At 42.3% G+C, this 15781-nt stretch overlaps 1 protein-coding gene across 1 annotated transcript; it reads left to right on the forward strand.

Annotated features, from left to right (window-relative positions):
• Positions 1–321: 321 nt before the first annotated feature.
• On the forward strand, positions 322–7712 carry LOC143718475 (uncharacterized). The gene is made up of 10 exons (XM_077209536.1): positions 322–445; positions 1604–1765; positions 1928–2022; positions 2181–2231; positions 2641–2998; positions 3078–3215; positions 3615–3860; positions 6572–6814; positions 7181–7309; positions 7369–7712. Exons 1-10 carry the CDS (start codon positions 322–324, stop codon positions 7710–7712), a joined length of 1890 nt encoding a protein of 629 aa, XP_077065651.1.
• The last annotated feature ends 8069 nt before the right edge of the window (positions 7713–15781 follow it).

Raw genomic sequence — 15781 nt, forward strand, 5'->3', positions numbered from 1 at the left:
TGTAACAATCTCTTTAACTCTGTTGTGTGGAAAGCTGTCAGATTTCAAAGTCTCACGGGAACGACATGAGTGTGATTAAATAATGATCCTTTTTTAACTTTTGGTGAACTGTGTCTTTAAATGTGTTCGAGGGATCGATCGACCGCGCGCAGAGCAGCGACTGTGACGTCACCGGCAGCGCGGATTCCATATAACGTCACAGGGCGAGTTGTTCGGGTCAGTGCAGCGATTATCAGACTCAGAGTTAGAGTTATTACCAGAGTTAGTCTCACAGTGTAGAAAACACAGTTGTAGCTGTAAAGCCCAGGATCTGCAGTGGACATGATGTTTGCACATTCCCAAGTGGATGAGGAGACCAGCAGTGAAGTGTTGGAGGAGAGAAACATAACAGAGGAGTATGAAGCTCCCGCTCCCCCTAGAGTCGCGTGGGGGAACAACACCACAGGTTCATTCACTCACTCTCTCTCTCTCACACACACACACACACACACACACACACACACACACACACACACACACACACACACACACACACACACACACACACACACACACACACACACACACACACACACTTTTGAGTACATTATATTTTAGACTATGCATGCCGGATTGTGAATTCTGGATGTCCTGTAAAGAACATGTTCATATTCCTATGAAATATTAGATAATATGAAAATTTTGCCAATTATTACTCTCATTATTACACTTTTTTCCCATTAAATATTGCCACAATTTACCAAACCAGATTCCTTAGCAAAGCCATGAAGATCCTGTCACACCATAGACAAGCTCTGTTTAATGAGTTCCAGAGATTACCATCGGTCTGAGGTTTAGGATGCCAGCATTTTTGCATTAATGCTTAAATGAAAAATAGTGTTTTTTTCTTTCTTGTAGAGTTTACTGAGTGATCCTCCGTGACGTGTCTGGGGGAATCGCTTCTGTTTTTGTCAGTGATTTTGTGATTTTTAAAATGTGTTTTTGTACAGTATTTACGTATTTATTCTTGTTCTTTCTGTGTCCGCATGTTGAAACTCATTGCAACATGGGGATAATAAAAGTCAACAACAAGAACAAATGAATATGCCAATTAGATACAGTGTACAGATACATTGTATTGAATGGGAATTACATTTATGGCCATTTTACCCTCATATTGCAATGAAATGGCATATCAATTCATATATATATATATATCTTCCATAACATAGTTGAGAATCATCTTTATACAAAGTTTGGTTAAAAAAAATCCTGAAACCTAAACATTTATTGGTGAATTAAAATAAATAAATCTCAATGTCATTTCATGTACTTTTATTTTTAAACAACTGAGTCCTGGTGTCCAAAAAATAAAATATCCTATTTCACAAATGTTTTCCCCATTTGTTTCTTATGTTCTAAACAATGTAATGACATAAAAAAAAACACTAAATTCACAAAACGTTTTTTCTCTGGGTCTCATGAGCATATAGACAGAAATAAACAGGAGACAATTATAACGTGCGTGTCATTTTACTAGTGTTCTTCGATGCAAAACTAGTGGAGCATTCAGCTGTAATCTGCGCTAATAAAACACGATTCTAATCAATATTGTTGTCCGCAGAAAAGCACTGGAAATGGACGAGTGTGTGTGCTGGCGTCCGGAGAGCGTGGAAGGCTGGTAAACGTCTCTTCCACACCAACGAAACCCCAGTGTGTGCTTTTGTGCCGTCGCAGGAGCTTCCACACACACGGACAGATCCACTGGAGTTCAGGCCGACAGACAGTGAGTGTTCATTATTATCTCACTGCTTCATCTCCTCTTCAGCTGATGCTTCTGGCTTTAGTTGAATCTCGACTCCTGTCGGCTCCGCACTGGCCTCAGGTGTGTTTGCTGCTGGACTTCAGGCTCATGCTGTATATTAACATGCTAACCTGTGTTTTTCAGGATCCTTTGAATCTCTTTATGTCGCGGTGAAGAAACTGAAATCCAGAGGCGATCGCAGTGATTATATGGGATTTCGAAACTCGGACAGCAAACGAGTATGTTACTCAAACTTGTTTCCTCTTGTTTCCTTCTGCCTTTAGTCTTTCAGTCCTGACATAAACATACAGTTTTAATCAGAAATTTAAGGATTTTAGATTACCATGCACACAAACAAAAATAACCTACGTTTGCAACAATTTTCTTCATTTTTTAGGTGATCATCAGTTTTTTTAAGAAGAGCCGGCCTGAGAAGCTCGTGGAATTTGTAAGTTGACAACTTTATTCTTCATGAAAATCTCCAAGAATCGTTTTATTAAATTCTAATTTGGTAATTGATAAAACTGTATGTAGACAGTATAAGATATAGTTGAAAGCCTAGAAACATCAGTTGTAAAGTACATTGCTTTCATCTTTAATTAACTCTTTAAGCCCAAAGTATGGTTTTGCACCACAGACCACAAAGTATGTGGTTCATTAATTTACGTAATTAAATTAATATAAACATGTGATTAATTGATAATGGCTTGAATGAATGACTACTCTTTAGTCAGGGCAGCCCAAGAGTTTACTTTGAAAGGCTCGCGAGATGGAAAATGAAGTTTCCCGGGCCTTTAGTTACGAGATTAGAGATTAGTTAGGAATCAACTAACCTTCAGTCGATCTCTTTTGTTTAGCCGGGGTTTTCCATACCTTTGAGTCGAGACGCAGCTGCAATGTTGCTGCTACAAAAGCCTCCAACTAGCACACATATCATACACTTATATGATATGTTTGTCATGGAAGATCAAGACATCCTGGTTCTGGAGTATCCACAAAACGGCATGACCTTGTTTGAGTACGTGCAGAGAAACAGAGGCAGCCTGGATGAATACGTCGTGAAACACATCATTCGGCAGCTCGTTGTTGCGCTGCAGCACTGCACGGATCATGGCGTTTATCACGACACACACATGAAGAACGTCCTCATCTACCCAAACAGCCTGCAAGTCCAGCTGATGGACTTCAGCGGCGCACTGCTCCTCGCAGAAGGACGTGAGTCGCTTCTCCAACACCTTTCACTGTTGATGTTTTTGATGGTGCTTTACTAAACTCTGGAAATGTATTCTTACAGGAGCTGATGAACCCATTTTAAACGCAGCGGTCAGAAAGTACGCTGAGTGGGCCGCGACTGACGACATACGCAAACTGCTGGATGCGCTCGTCCCGAGAATAAGCCATTGGTTTTGGCAAATGTCACATCTGTCCAAAGGTGAGACCAACAACAGGAATGAAATGGAAATAACATTGCTTGAAAAACATACAGAGCTCAGTAAAATGATTAGTGTAAAGTGTAAAACACAGCGGATTGACAATGAATGTTTAGCAATGAATCATGGGAATGGGCATCCAGAGAATATCTTAGTAACAGCAAGAAATGCTGTGTGTGTCATGGTAACATGACCTTACATGAACTACATTTCTCAAAATCTTTTGATGAGTGTCTATAAGGACAAACGTGACTAATCAACTGTCTTCTGAAAACGTTTACAGAATGCCTGGATCTTCTTGAGAAACTTCATGACAGAGGGACACGGATGACTTTACATGCCATTTTACATCACGACTGGTTTAAAAACCCTCCAAAGAGAAGCAAGACGTTCCCCTTCAGCGTTTTCCAGCGTCCCTGATGGATTGTTGCAGCAGCTGCAAGATGTTCCTCTCAAAGAGGCCAGTTTCAGCTCAAGCCCAGACGTTTCCAGATCAGCCATTGCTGTGACTGTGGCCGGGGGATTTCACACGGCTTCGACACGCTTCTCCCCGTGTTCCTGTGTGTCAGAGAGTCCCGTGTGCTGTCCGTCTACCAAGAGTTTCCATGGACGGGCATTTTCTCCCCACACACAACAAGGAGATCAATGTAATCAAAAGAACCATCAGACACGATGCAAGACAGCACATAATGAGAAGAGAAGCACATTTTATTTACAGCCTATATTACAGTAAGTTACATAATTACTGCGAATGGAGATGACGACAGACATTAAGTCTTGGCTTCCATAACTAATGCGCTGATGAACAGTCTGTCAGCAACTGAGAACAACCTGTCTATGGTGAGTAGAGATCATTTGTCCTTCAAAAATTCTTATACTCTACAGATCAACAGTATTGTGTGAGGATTGATTTCTATCTCATGGTTTATGGTGAGTTAAAAAAAAATGGTTTCACCTGTTTTAATGACAAAATTTAAATGAATTCATAAGTTTTTTGTTGTTTTAAGAAATTGTTTATTTTTAAGTGGTCATGAATTGATAAATCAAAATTTTCTTGAGCTTTTGACATATATGAGGTCATTATACTATAATAATATCCTGTATGTTTCAGAAATGAAAGCTTTAGCATAAAGTTCTGCCTTGAAGACTTAATTACAAGGTCATTATTACTTCACATCTATCCAATCATGTCCTTATAAAGATACTCGTTGTATAAAAGATCGGTACTTACACACGTTTGAGTTCACAGATGCTGACGCGACAACTACCTCCATCCTCCCCACCACCACCAGGACGGTCCTGTGGGTCTGCCTTTGTCTTCAGGCAGGAAATGCAGATCCGCTACCCTCGGATTATGAATTACGGGACCGACGCCAAAGAACTTTATAAATAATCGCTTTCTGGGCTGTCAATAAATTAATGCTTTGTTACATCATTATATCTCCCGAGTCTTTCTGGTAGAACTGGAAACTTCCTTGTCAGTCCAAGAACAGCTTTTAGCGTAACTAGGCTCAGAGAACGACTCGTTGTGGAATAGATGCAGAAGAAAATCAACGCTTACTTCATCATTGCCACTTTGGCTGCACCCACTGGTGTGTTAATGAGATGACGAGGCGAGAAGAGCGATACATGATTACTATAATTACTTTACCTTCCACAGGATCCTAATGCTAGGAATTTGGTTATTTATTTTCAACAATGTGAATGTCTCAGTTGAGCATTATTTATTTGTATGTTACATTTCAGATTTCACTGTGGATTCTTTGGTAAATCAGTTGCAATTTCGGCGCATGCTTTGCAAACAGACTTTTATGTAAGCATTCATGCACTCAACATGTTTGTGATCGACTACATGCTGCAACCTTTCATGCCAAGATATAAATATAATGCTACAAATCTAAATATAATGTTATAGATCTAAATATAATGTTACAATCAACCCGATTAGTTAACCTTGAGAGCTATAAGAGTAAAAAGATCGTAGCATCTGGTAAACATTGCATGTGAACGACTGTTTTTAATAGTTAATGAGCCGTCTTCCTTACCTTTATACCAGTAGTTCTCAACCTTTTTTGAACAAATGCCCCCCCCCCCCCCAAACAAAACACAATTCAGAAATACTATTACAGCCAAACAATTGCAATTGCAGACTGTTTTGCAATCCGTCCCCTCAGTTTATAAACTGCACTCGCGAATTCTTAAACTGTTCCCACGGTTTAACAAATCGTGCTCACAGATTTGTAAACCCTGCCTTCAGTTTTTGCAATCTGTACCCACTCACGAATTTGTGGCCCCTCCCCCAGTCTGTGCCGGGTGATTCAACTAGGCCTCATGTTTAGGTGCTGTCACGGTTGTGGTGCGGGTTGAAAGAGAACTCAAGGCAAGAAGGCTCCAATGCAAAGATTTACTCATAACAAACTCAAAACAGGTACAGGCAGGCAAACGGGCAGACAAAACTCACACTAACACAACTATGAATGACTAACAATCGACCCAGACTGAATGAACTGAGGGAACTAAATACAAGCACAAATCAAACATAACAAGGTGAGGACAGGTGACACAGATGATGATAACGCTGAACAGGTGGATGATTGAGGGAGTGAATTCAGGTGAGGAGACAAGGAGGATTCTGGGGAGTGTAGTGAAGACGAAGACAGGCTGGTGCAGACGAGGACTGTGACATTACTCCCCCCTCCCGCTAGGCGCGACCCGCGCCGTACAAGACAGAACACGGGAGGGGGGGTGGGCATCCTGGAGTCCGTGACAGGAAGGAGGACCGGGTGCAGCAAGACGGACTCCAGGATGGTCCAGGCGGCCCTGGCGGAGCAGACTGGTCAGGGGGCCATGGCGGAATAGGAGACCACCCCTCGGGTGGCCAGGGCGGCACATGACGTGCAGGCGGCCAGGGCGGAGCAGGACGTGCAGGTGGCCAGGGCGGAGCAGGACGTGCAGGTGGCCAGGGCGGAGCAGGACGTGGGCGTGGCCAGGGCGGAGCAGGACGTGGGCGTGACCAGGGCGGAGCAGGACGTGGGCGTGACCAGGGCGGAGCAAGACATGGGCGTGGCCAGGGCGGAGCAGACGAAACCTCGGGCGTCCAGGGCGGAGCTGTTGGACCCTCGGGCGTCCAGGGCGGAGCAGGCTGTGGGCGTGACCACGGCGGAGCAGTCGGACCTTCGGGCGGCCGTGGCGGTGAGGACCCTTCGGGCGGCCACGGCGGTGAAGACCCTTCGGGTGGCCACGGCGAGGACCTTTGGCCCCCCCCCAAAAAAATTATTGGGGAGCGTGACAGATTTCGATCCCGACTCCAGAATAGAGTCGGGGACAGGCTCTGGCTGGGCAGATGGGACGTGAACAGTCTCGGCGTGGCTGACGTGCACCAGCGGTGAAGGTTCGGCTGGGCTGGACGGAACCAGCCGTGAGGGCTCGGGGCTGCACGGCGTCAGTGGCGAGGGCTCTGGGCTGAAAGGCGTCAGCAGTGAGGGCTCGGGACTGCAAGGCGTCAGCGGCGAGGGTTCTAGACTGCACAACGTCAGTGGCAAGGGTTCTGGGCTGAACGGCGTCAGCAGTGAGGGCTCGGGGCTAGGATCAACGGGCTCAGGCACAGGAACATCGGGCTCTGGCGCATGATCAATAGGCTCTGTGCTGGATGGAACCAGCGGTGAAGACTTTGTGCTGGCCGGGACGAGCGGTGAAGGATCTGTGCTGGGCGGGACCAGCGGTGAAGGATCTGTGCTGGGCGGGACCAGCGGTGAAGGCTGTGTACTGGCTGGGACCAGTGGTGAAGGCTCTGTGCTGGACGGGACCAGCGGTGAAGGCTCTGTGCTGGACGGGACCAGCGGTGAAGGCTCTGTGCTGGACGGGACCAGCGGTGAAGGCTCTGTGCCGGAAGGGACCAGCGGTGAAGGCTCTGTGCTGGACGGGACCAGCGGTGAAGGAAGCTCTGTGAAAAAGTCTATTAAATCAGTGCTGAACAGGACCAGCGGTGAAGACTCTGAACTGGACGGCACCAGCGGTGAAGGTTCTGTGCTGGGCGGAACCAGCGGTGAAGGCTCTGTGCTGGACGGGTCCAGCGGTGAAGAATCTGAGCGGGAAGGTAGTGTTCCAGATCGGGGATCGACACTCTCCAGACACCGGAGAACGGTTTCCCTCCAGTTCAGACCGGTGGTGTCTGGGAGGTCGATCCGGTGGTGAAAGGTGGCCCCGATCCGGAACAGGATACCCAACCTCTCGTCGTCGAGGGTGCTGTGGAGGGCAATCCGGATGAAACCCTCGGCGAACGAGAGGAAGTGGTGGCATCTCTCAGCCAGGGCAATAATTGTGACCCCATCGTCCATCTTGGGGCGGTCGATTGTTCTGTCACGGTTGTGGTGCGGGTTGAAAGAGAACTCAAGGCAAGAAGGCTCCAATGCAAAGATTTACTCATAACAAACTCAAAACAGGTACAGGCAGGCAAACGGGCAGACAAAACTCACACTAACACAACTATGAATGACTAACAATCGACCCAGACTGAATGAACTGAGGGAACTAAATACAAGCACAAATCAAACATAACAAGGTGAGGACAGGTGACACAGATGATGATAACGCTGAACAGGTGGATGATTGAGGGAGTGAGTTCAGGTGAGGAGACAAGGAGGATTCTGGGGAGTGTAGTGAAGACGAAGACAGGCTGGTGCAGACGAGGACTGTGACAGGTGCAGGATTTCATTATGTTTAAACTTTATTTTTTAAAATGGATAATTTCTTGAATTTTCCAAAAAAACGAAATTTAGGCTACTTGTATCTTGGGAGGAAAAAGCTCAGTATAATAGAATAAGCCAAAAAAAAAAGACTTCACATATAAAAAAAGAAATATAACACAAACACAAGGTTAGGTTATATGAAAATAAAACATTCATAAATTATTTTATGATAAACATACAGTATTACTGTCTTCAGTGAACTCATTTATAGTTATAAACGCAAATAATAATAATTATCATCATTATTACATTTAGGCTACATATTTAGAATGGCTTTTATCAAAAAAAGGAACAAAGCAATTCGTCAAATGTCAGTCATAATACAGGTTAGACAATAATAATAATACAGGGCTAAGATTATCACAAATAAACACAAGATTTTGACGCATATCCAAGTGTTTGTGCGAGTGTGTAGTGCGCACTGCATGCCCCGGAGGTGCCGGCGCGAACACACATTTTCCTATCAACAGTGGAAACAACTTAAAATACTCTGATTTGCGGTAATGCAGAAAAGAATAATACATCATTCGCAACTACTTTTATTTGTGTAAACTCACAATAACAAGAAAACATTGTGCTTTTGTAAAATTAAATAAAACAATCAAGTGCACTTTCATGATCTCTGTGAACTGGAGTGTGTCTCAAAAATGAACTGAAACAAAATATAGCCTACCTATATAATGTCACAGTGTCTGGTATATGTTCCCCTGGGTGTCCACTAGAGGTCTCTTCCCCATATCGTCACCAACTCACTACTTCTTGTTTTCAACCATGATGTTTGAATGTGTTTTGATATCAAAATTGTTTTAGCCTACGTAATTGTGCTTGTGTGGATTTTGATTGGACACATTAATCTTAAACTGCGAAGCTTGTGTACATTTTGATTGGACACATTCTTTCTACCACTCTGACAGCTGCGGCATTTGTTTTTAGGCGTTGCTATGGAGATCATTTGCCGGTAAGTAGCCGGACAAGTCTGAGTGGGCTACTAGCAACATTTAAATATTAAATGCCTCGTTCACACCGCCCCCCAACACTGTCCAAACGCCCCCGTTGAGAAACGCTACTCTATAGGGAATGTGAAGGTGACGTCACGCCGTGTTGCATTATGGGTCCACCGCCATATTTACAGGATCGCACCCTATCCCGCTGTATTTACATTTGTGTGTTGGAGGCTGTGTTTGGATTTTCTATCAAGATTTTGATAAACATCGATATGGTTGGCCAGTGCTGCTTGATCAAGAACCGCCATAGCAGGGCACACGATTGTTCAGGGAGGAAACTGAACAACAGAATACGTTTTTTCAGCTTTCCTTCTTGGAAAAAACAATAAGGGAAGCCGGTCGAGGAGCTGACGAAAAGACGCCTGATCGCGTGGGGTGCCGCAATCAGGAGGAAAAACTTTACTTAGTTACTGTCCTCCACTGCATACTACACTTGTTAAAAGTTGTACAAAGCAAGAGGTTGTGTATTGTATATTCCTTGATGACTAGTAGGATAGTTGATGAATGATGTTGAATTTGTGGTTCATGTTGTAGTGTTACAAATGTATTAAAATGTTTAATTTAGGTTCCAATACAATAGTATTTTAACTGAGAAAGTTCTGCACACTGTTTTCCATTTTGAGGCATAGATATTGAGATTTAAAGAGCAATCCTGCTTGCTGACACTTCTCAAAGTACAGCTGGGCCTTTTGTCTCTATGATAATGTTAAGGTTTGAGTGACCCATTAACCTTTTGTCACTTCTCAAAGTACAGCTGGGCCGTTGTCTCTATGATAATGTTAATGTTTGAGTGATCTAATCAGGTTGATTGGATCACCATCTATACATGACACTGTCATGCTGATGAGATCAGGGAAAGGTATATAAACTACAGTGTATACTGCCTTAGTTAGACTTGGGAAGATTACAGCGATGCCACAGCAATAAAGAACTCATAAAAGATACCCCCAAGTCTCCTGGTCTTCGCTTCTGAGTTTTCTAAACTTAAGAAGAAAAAGGTTTACAACAATGTTAGCAGATGATAAAGCCAGGCCACATTGCATGAATCAAATTATATTTATTTTGTTTTCAAATAATAATTTGCTTTGATATTCTGTACATATTTTTACATGGTTTTTACAATGTGTGTGAATCAAGTTTTTATATAACTGCTTAATAAATACATTAAGTGACTTATCTGTTTCTGTACTGATTGCATCCACAAATACCCTCATTTTTACATGTATCATTATTAACTGATGACAATAAGGCACAGTTGTATTTAACATATTGTATTGTATTTTCATTAATGGTGAGGCAATACCAACACTTTCTCAGAAGCCAGTGAAGAGTCTAGGGAGATGGTACGATGGGGATCTAAAGGACACAGTTCGAGTGGGAGAAGTTAGACGACAAGCAGTGGAAGGGTTGAAGAGCATAAACAGCTGTGCTCTACCAGGCAAACTGAAACTCTGGTGCTTTCAGTTTGGTCTACTGCCAAGGTTGCTGTGGCCACTGACTGTGTATGAGGTTTCTTTGACAACAGTGGATAAGCTGGAAGCGTTAATAAGTTCATACATCAGGAAATGGTTGGGAGTCCCACGCTGCCTCAGCAGAGTGGGACTTTATAGTAAAGGAGTATTGCAGCTGCCAGTCTCTGCTTTAACCGAGGAGTTTAAGTGTGCCAAGGTCAGACTGGAAATGACTTTAGCAGAGTCACGCGACAAATGTGTAAGGGAGACAGCCCCTGTGGTAAAAACTGGTAGAAAGTGGTCAGCAAAGAAATCTGTAGTAGAGGCAAAGGCTGACCTTCAAATTGGGGATATCGTGGGACAGGTACAGCATGGAAGAGGGGGTTTTGGGCTCAGTTTATCTCCTCCTAAATGGCACAAGGCAGGCCCAGCCCAAAGGAGGAAGCTGGTAGTCAACGAGGTGCGAAAGCAGGAGGAGAGGATGAGATGTATAAAGGCCATTTCCCAGGCCAAGCAGGGAGAGTGGATGAGATGGGAGAGTGTGGAACAACGCAAAATGGGCTGGCAAGACCTTTGGTCAATGGAAGAGAGTAGGATCAGTTTCCTTATTAGGTCAACATATGATGTTCTCCCATCACCGCAGAACCTAAACCTCTGGGTAGGAGAGGATCCATCTTGTCCTTTGTGTTCATCACCTGCCACATTAAGGCACATTTTGACAGGATGTAAGGTGGCTCTTAGCCAGGGTCGGTTTACTTGGCGCCATGACCAAGTATTGCGATGTTTGGCTGTAGCATTGGAAGGCAAGCGTAGTATGACCAATAAATTGCCGCCTGTTCTAGCAAAACATTACACGCAGAAGACAATATTCCTCCGCCCAGGCGAGCAACCACCAAGAAAAGGTGAGGTTGGGTGATGACATGATGACGTACTGACGTACTGACGTAGTGTGTGTGTGTGCGCGTTGGGTGCGAAATTCAACATGGCAGCGCGCCGCTGCTAGATAAGACAAACAAACTTTGTATTTTTTTTTTTTTTTTTTTTTCTCTTCTCTTTCTTTTCCGCTACAACATCACCCGCGTTAACCCTAACTTAAAACCTGGATTTCAACTCGGAACTGGACCAACTGGAGGATTACATTGACCATCACTTCAACAGACTCTGTAACGTTGCAATGGGCCGATCAAGCAAAGCCAAAAAACCACGCACCTCGGATTCACCCTTATCAACCGATTCACCGCCGTCACCAACATCACCAGCTTCCACGCCGATCAAAACAAACTGCTGTTCCGACGTACTCTTATCAATCAACGAGCGCTTAGCTAACCTGGAATCTAGACTCTCACTAATCGAAGTACTGCACAAAGAATTTCAAAACCTCCGCCACAGCCTGGAATACAGTCAACAACAAGTCGATTCGCTCACTGAAGAAAACAAATCACTGAAAAGCTCCGTGGACACACTCACTACAAAACTCTCAACAGTAAACAGTCAACTTACCTCCGTCACCGCTGAGAACAAAGCCATGCAAGAAACCATCCTGGATATACAGTCACGCAGTATGAGAGACAATCTAATCTTCTCCGGCATCCCTGAATCATCCACCGAGGACCCCGAAAAATCTGTTAAGGACTTCCTGATCAACCAGCTCAAACTTTCACCAGAGACTGTAGAGCACATCACTTTCCATCGCGTTCACCGTTTAGGACAGAAACACATCAACTCCACCCGTTCCCGCCCCATCATCGCCAAATTTGAACACTTCAAACAAAAAGTACTGGTACAGCGACAAGGACGACAGCTCAAAGGGACTCATTACGGACTCAACGATCAATATCCACAAGAAATCATCCGCAGACGTAAGCTACTTTTCCCCATCCGTAGGACAATGATCAATCAAGGTAAAAAAGCAATCATCACAGTGGACAAATTATATATTGATGGACAATTATTTAGAGACAAAGACACTACTCCCTGGCTTTACTAATAATTGAAAATAGCAATGTAACATTTCCAATCCGTTTATGCTCAATTTATAGTCAATTCATAATCTTCATATTCTTTCATTAACCCAATTGCACCACACACGCATATTGTATTCTAAATGCACCTAAATAGCCTTGCTCACTGTTTATATGTTCTGTATTTGTTGTTTATAGGTATCCCTGTTTTATTTGTCATTTGTTGTTATAGATTTACACACACACACACACACACACACACACACACTCAACCACATTCACATCCACACACACAGACTTATATTCACACAAGGTAACTATGAAATATACATTATAGGTTCATGCAATTGAAATTCATAACTTGGAATATTCGTGGTGTTGGTTCACAAACAAAAAAAAAAATAAAGTTTTAAATTACCTAAAAAATACACAAGCGGATATATGTCTAATACAGGAAACACACCTCTCTCAATATACACAGAACAGCTTAAAAACTACACATTTTAACCACTGTTTTTCCTCCCACTATAATTCAAAACAAAGAGGAGTATGCATCTTAATAAACAAAAAAATACAGTTTAACCACCATACAACCATTTCAGATCATGAAGGCCGTTTTATCATTATTAACATTTCAATCAATAATAATCCAATTACAATTGGCAACATTTATGGGCCAAACTCTGATGATTCCTCCTTCTTTGTAAATTTCTTCTCTTCTCTTTCAAACATTTCTAACGGTCCAATAATTATAGGGGGAGACTATAACACTGTAATCAATCCATCACTTGACAGGTCAAAACACACAGGAAAATCTGGGCAATCTTCCAAAACAATAAAACAGTTCATGAGTGATTTTGGTCTTTGCGATGGTTGGAGGCTACAACACCCACTTGCCAGAGAATACACCTTTTATTCTAATGTCCACCAAACCTACTCCCGCATTGATTTCTTTCTAACCAGTAATTCAATCATACCAAATATTTTAGAAACCAAAATACATCCGATCATTATTAGCGACCACTCTGCGGTAACTCTAACATGGAACCTATCTGCAATACAAAAGCACCCCACCAGATGGCGTTTTAATACATCACTCTTGAAAGATCCAGAATTTGACAGCTACTTCAAGAGAGAGTGGACATCCTTCCTTGAAATAAATGACTCTCCAAAGTCATCAGCATCGCTACTCTGGGAAACATGGAAAGTAGTTTTACGGGGGAAAATTATTTCATATTCAGTACATAAAAAAAAAAAGGACAGAGAAAGAGAAACCCAACTGGAAGAAAGAATAAAAGAATTAGAAATTTTACATGCAAATAATCAATCAGAAAGCATCTATAAAGAAATTAGAGAAAAAAAAATATTGCTCAATGAAATAATAAACAAAAGAAACCAGTTTCTGATTCACAGGCTCCGTCAAGAAACTTTTCACCATAGCAATAAATCCGGAAAATATTTAGCCAGTCAAATTAAAAGAAATAAAGAAAGAACAGCCATAACCTCCATCAGAAACTCGGCAGGGAAGCTAACCAACTCACCAGTTGAAATAAACAAGATATTTCAAGATTACTATACAAAATTATACTCATCTGATCTTGATCCAAACCAAGAAGACATAACCCAATTCCTCGATAACACCATTCTACCAAAACTCAACATGGAACAAATAAACACACTAGAATCACCAATCACTGAAAAAGAACTTCATTCCGCATTGAAAAGCATGCAAAATAATAAACCACCAGGTCCGGATGGCTTCCCTGCTGAGTTCTATGAACATTTTTGGTCAACTTTATACCCACTATTTAGCAGAACAATAACAGACATAAAACATAACGCAAAATTCCCTTCCCACATGAATACAGCACTTATATCACTCATCCCTAAACCTAACAAAGACCACACCTTCACATCCAACTATCGTCCTATCTCACTTATGAATGTCGACATAAAAATTATTAGCAAAGCACTAGCCCATAGAATTGAACAAATTATACCGTATATAATCCATCCTGATCAGACCGGCTTCATAAAAGGTAGACATGCATCTAATAATACCCGCAGATTATACAACTTAATGCACTACTCATCAGTACAACAGAAAGATACTCTCATTACCACATTAGACGCCGAAAAAGCTTTCGATAGGGTCAACTGGAAATTTTTATTCACCACGTTACAAAAATTCGGCTTTGGAGAGTCGTTTATTAACTGGATCAAGATTTTATACACATCACCATCGGCCACAGTAACAACGAACGGACTAACATCACAAAGCTTCACACTGCACAGGGGAACGAGGCAGGGATGTCCACTCTCTCCATCCCTATTCACCATTTTTATTGAACCTTTAGCAGCAGCTATCCGTCAAAACCCAGCAATCAAAGGTATTGAAACACCACAACAAACACATAAAATCTCACTCTATGCAGATGATATCCTACTATATATACAAGAACCCCTAACATCTACTCAAGAAATAATTAAAACAATTCAGTCCTTCTCAAAAATATCCGATTATGCAATAAACTGGAATAAATCTTCCACCCTCCCTTTACATAAAACCAAATGGGTTGTGGCTCCCCAGCAATCACCAATACCTATTTGTCAAGATCACATCACTTACTTAGGCATTAAGATTTCCTCCAGACTGTCAGAGTTGGTAACACTCAACTTCACACCATTGCTAAAAAAAATAGAAGACGACTTGCTCAGATGGCTCAATCTCCCAATCTCCATAATCGGCAGGATAGCAGCAATAAAAATGACGATTTTACCGAAAATTAATTACCTATTCTCAATGATTCCAACCCACCCCACACTCACCTGGTTTAAATCACTAGACTCCATTATAACTCGCTTCTACTGGAAAAATAAAACGCCAAGGATAAAACTCACTACACTTCAAAAAAGTAAGGTTCAAGGAGGACTAGAAGCACCAAATTTCCAATATTACTCAATGGCTAACCAACTGCAATACATATACAAATGGATTCGCCCCACCCAATCTGATATTGTATGGCTAGATATAGAACAATCACTATGCAAAGAATTAAATATAGCTGACATACCATTCCTCACCAAATCAATTAAACAACACACATGTTTTAAGGCAGTAACTATAGCCACCACTCTGACAGCCTGGTGGAAATTTCACCAAATCACTAATTCTACATTAGCTCCATCTAACCTCACCCCACTGTGGAACAACCGTGACTTTATAAGCAATAAAAAAACATTGAACTTTCACACATGGGCGGAAAAGGGTATCACCCACATTAAGCATATTTTCAAATCTAACACATTTAGACCATTTCCGGAACTGGCCCAGGAGTATGGCATCGGGAACAACGAATTTTTAAAATACCTACAACTCAAATCTTCTGTTCTGACAAAAATAA

This window comes from Siphateles boraxobius, unplaced genomic scaffold (genome assembly GCF_051911475.1).
Source record: "Siphateles boraxobius isolate OS27281-9 unplaced genomic scaffold, OSU_SipBor_1 61, whole genome shotgun sequence".
Taxonomy (NCBI): Eukaryota; Metazoa; Chordata; class Actinopteri; order Cypriniformes; family Leuciscidae; genus Siphateles; species Siphateles boraxobius.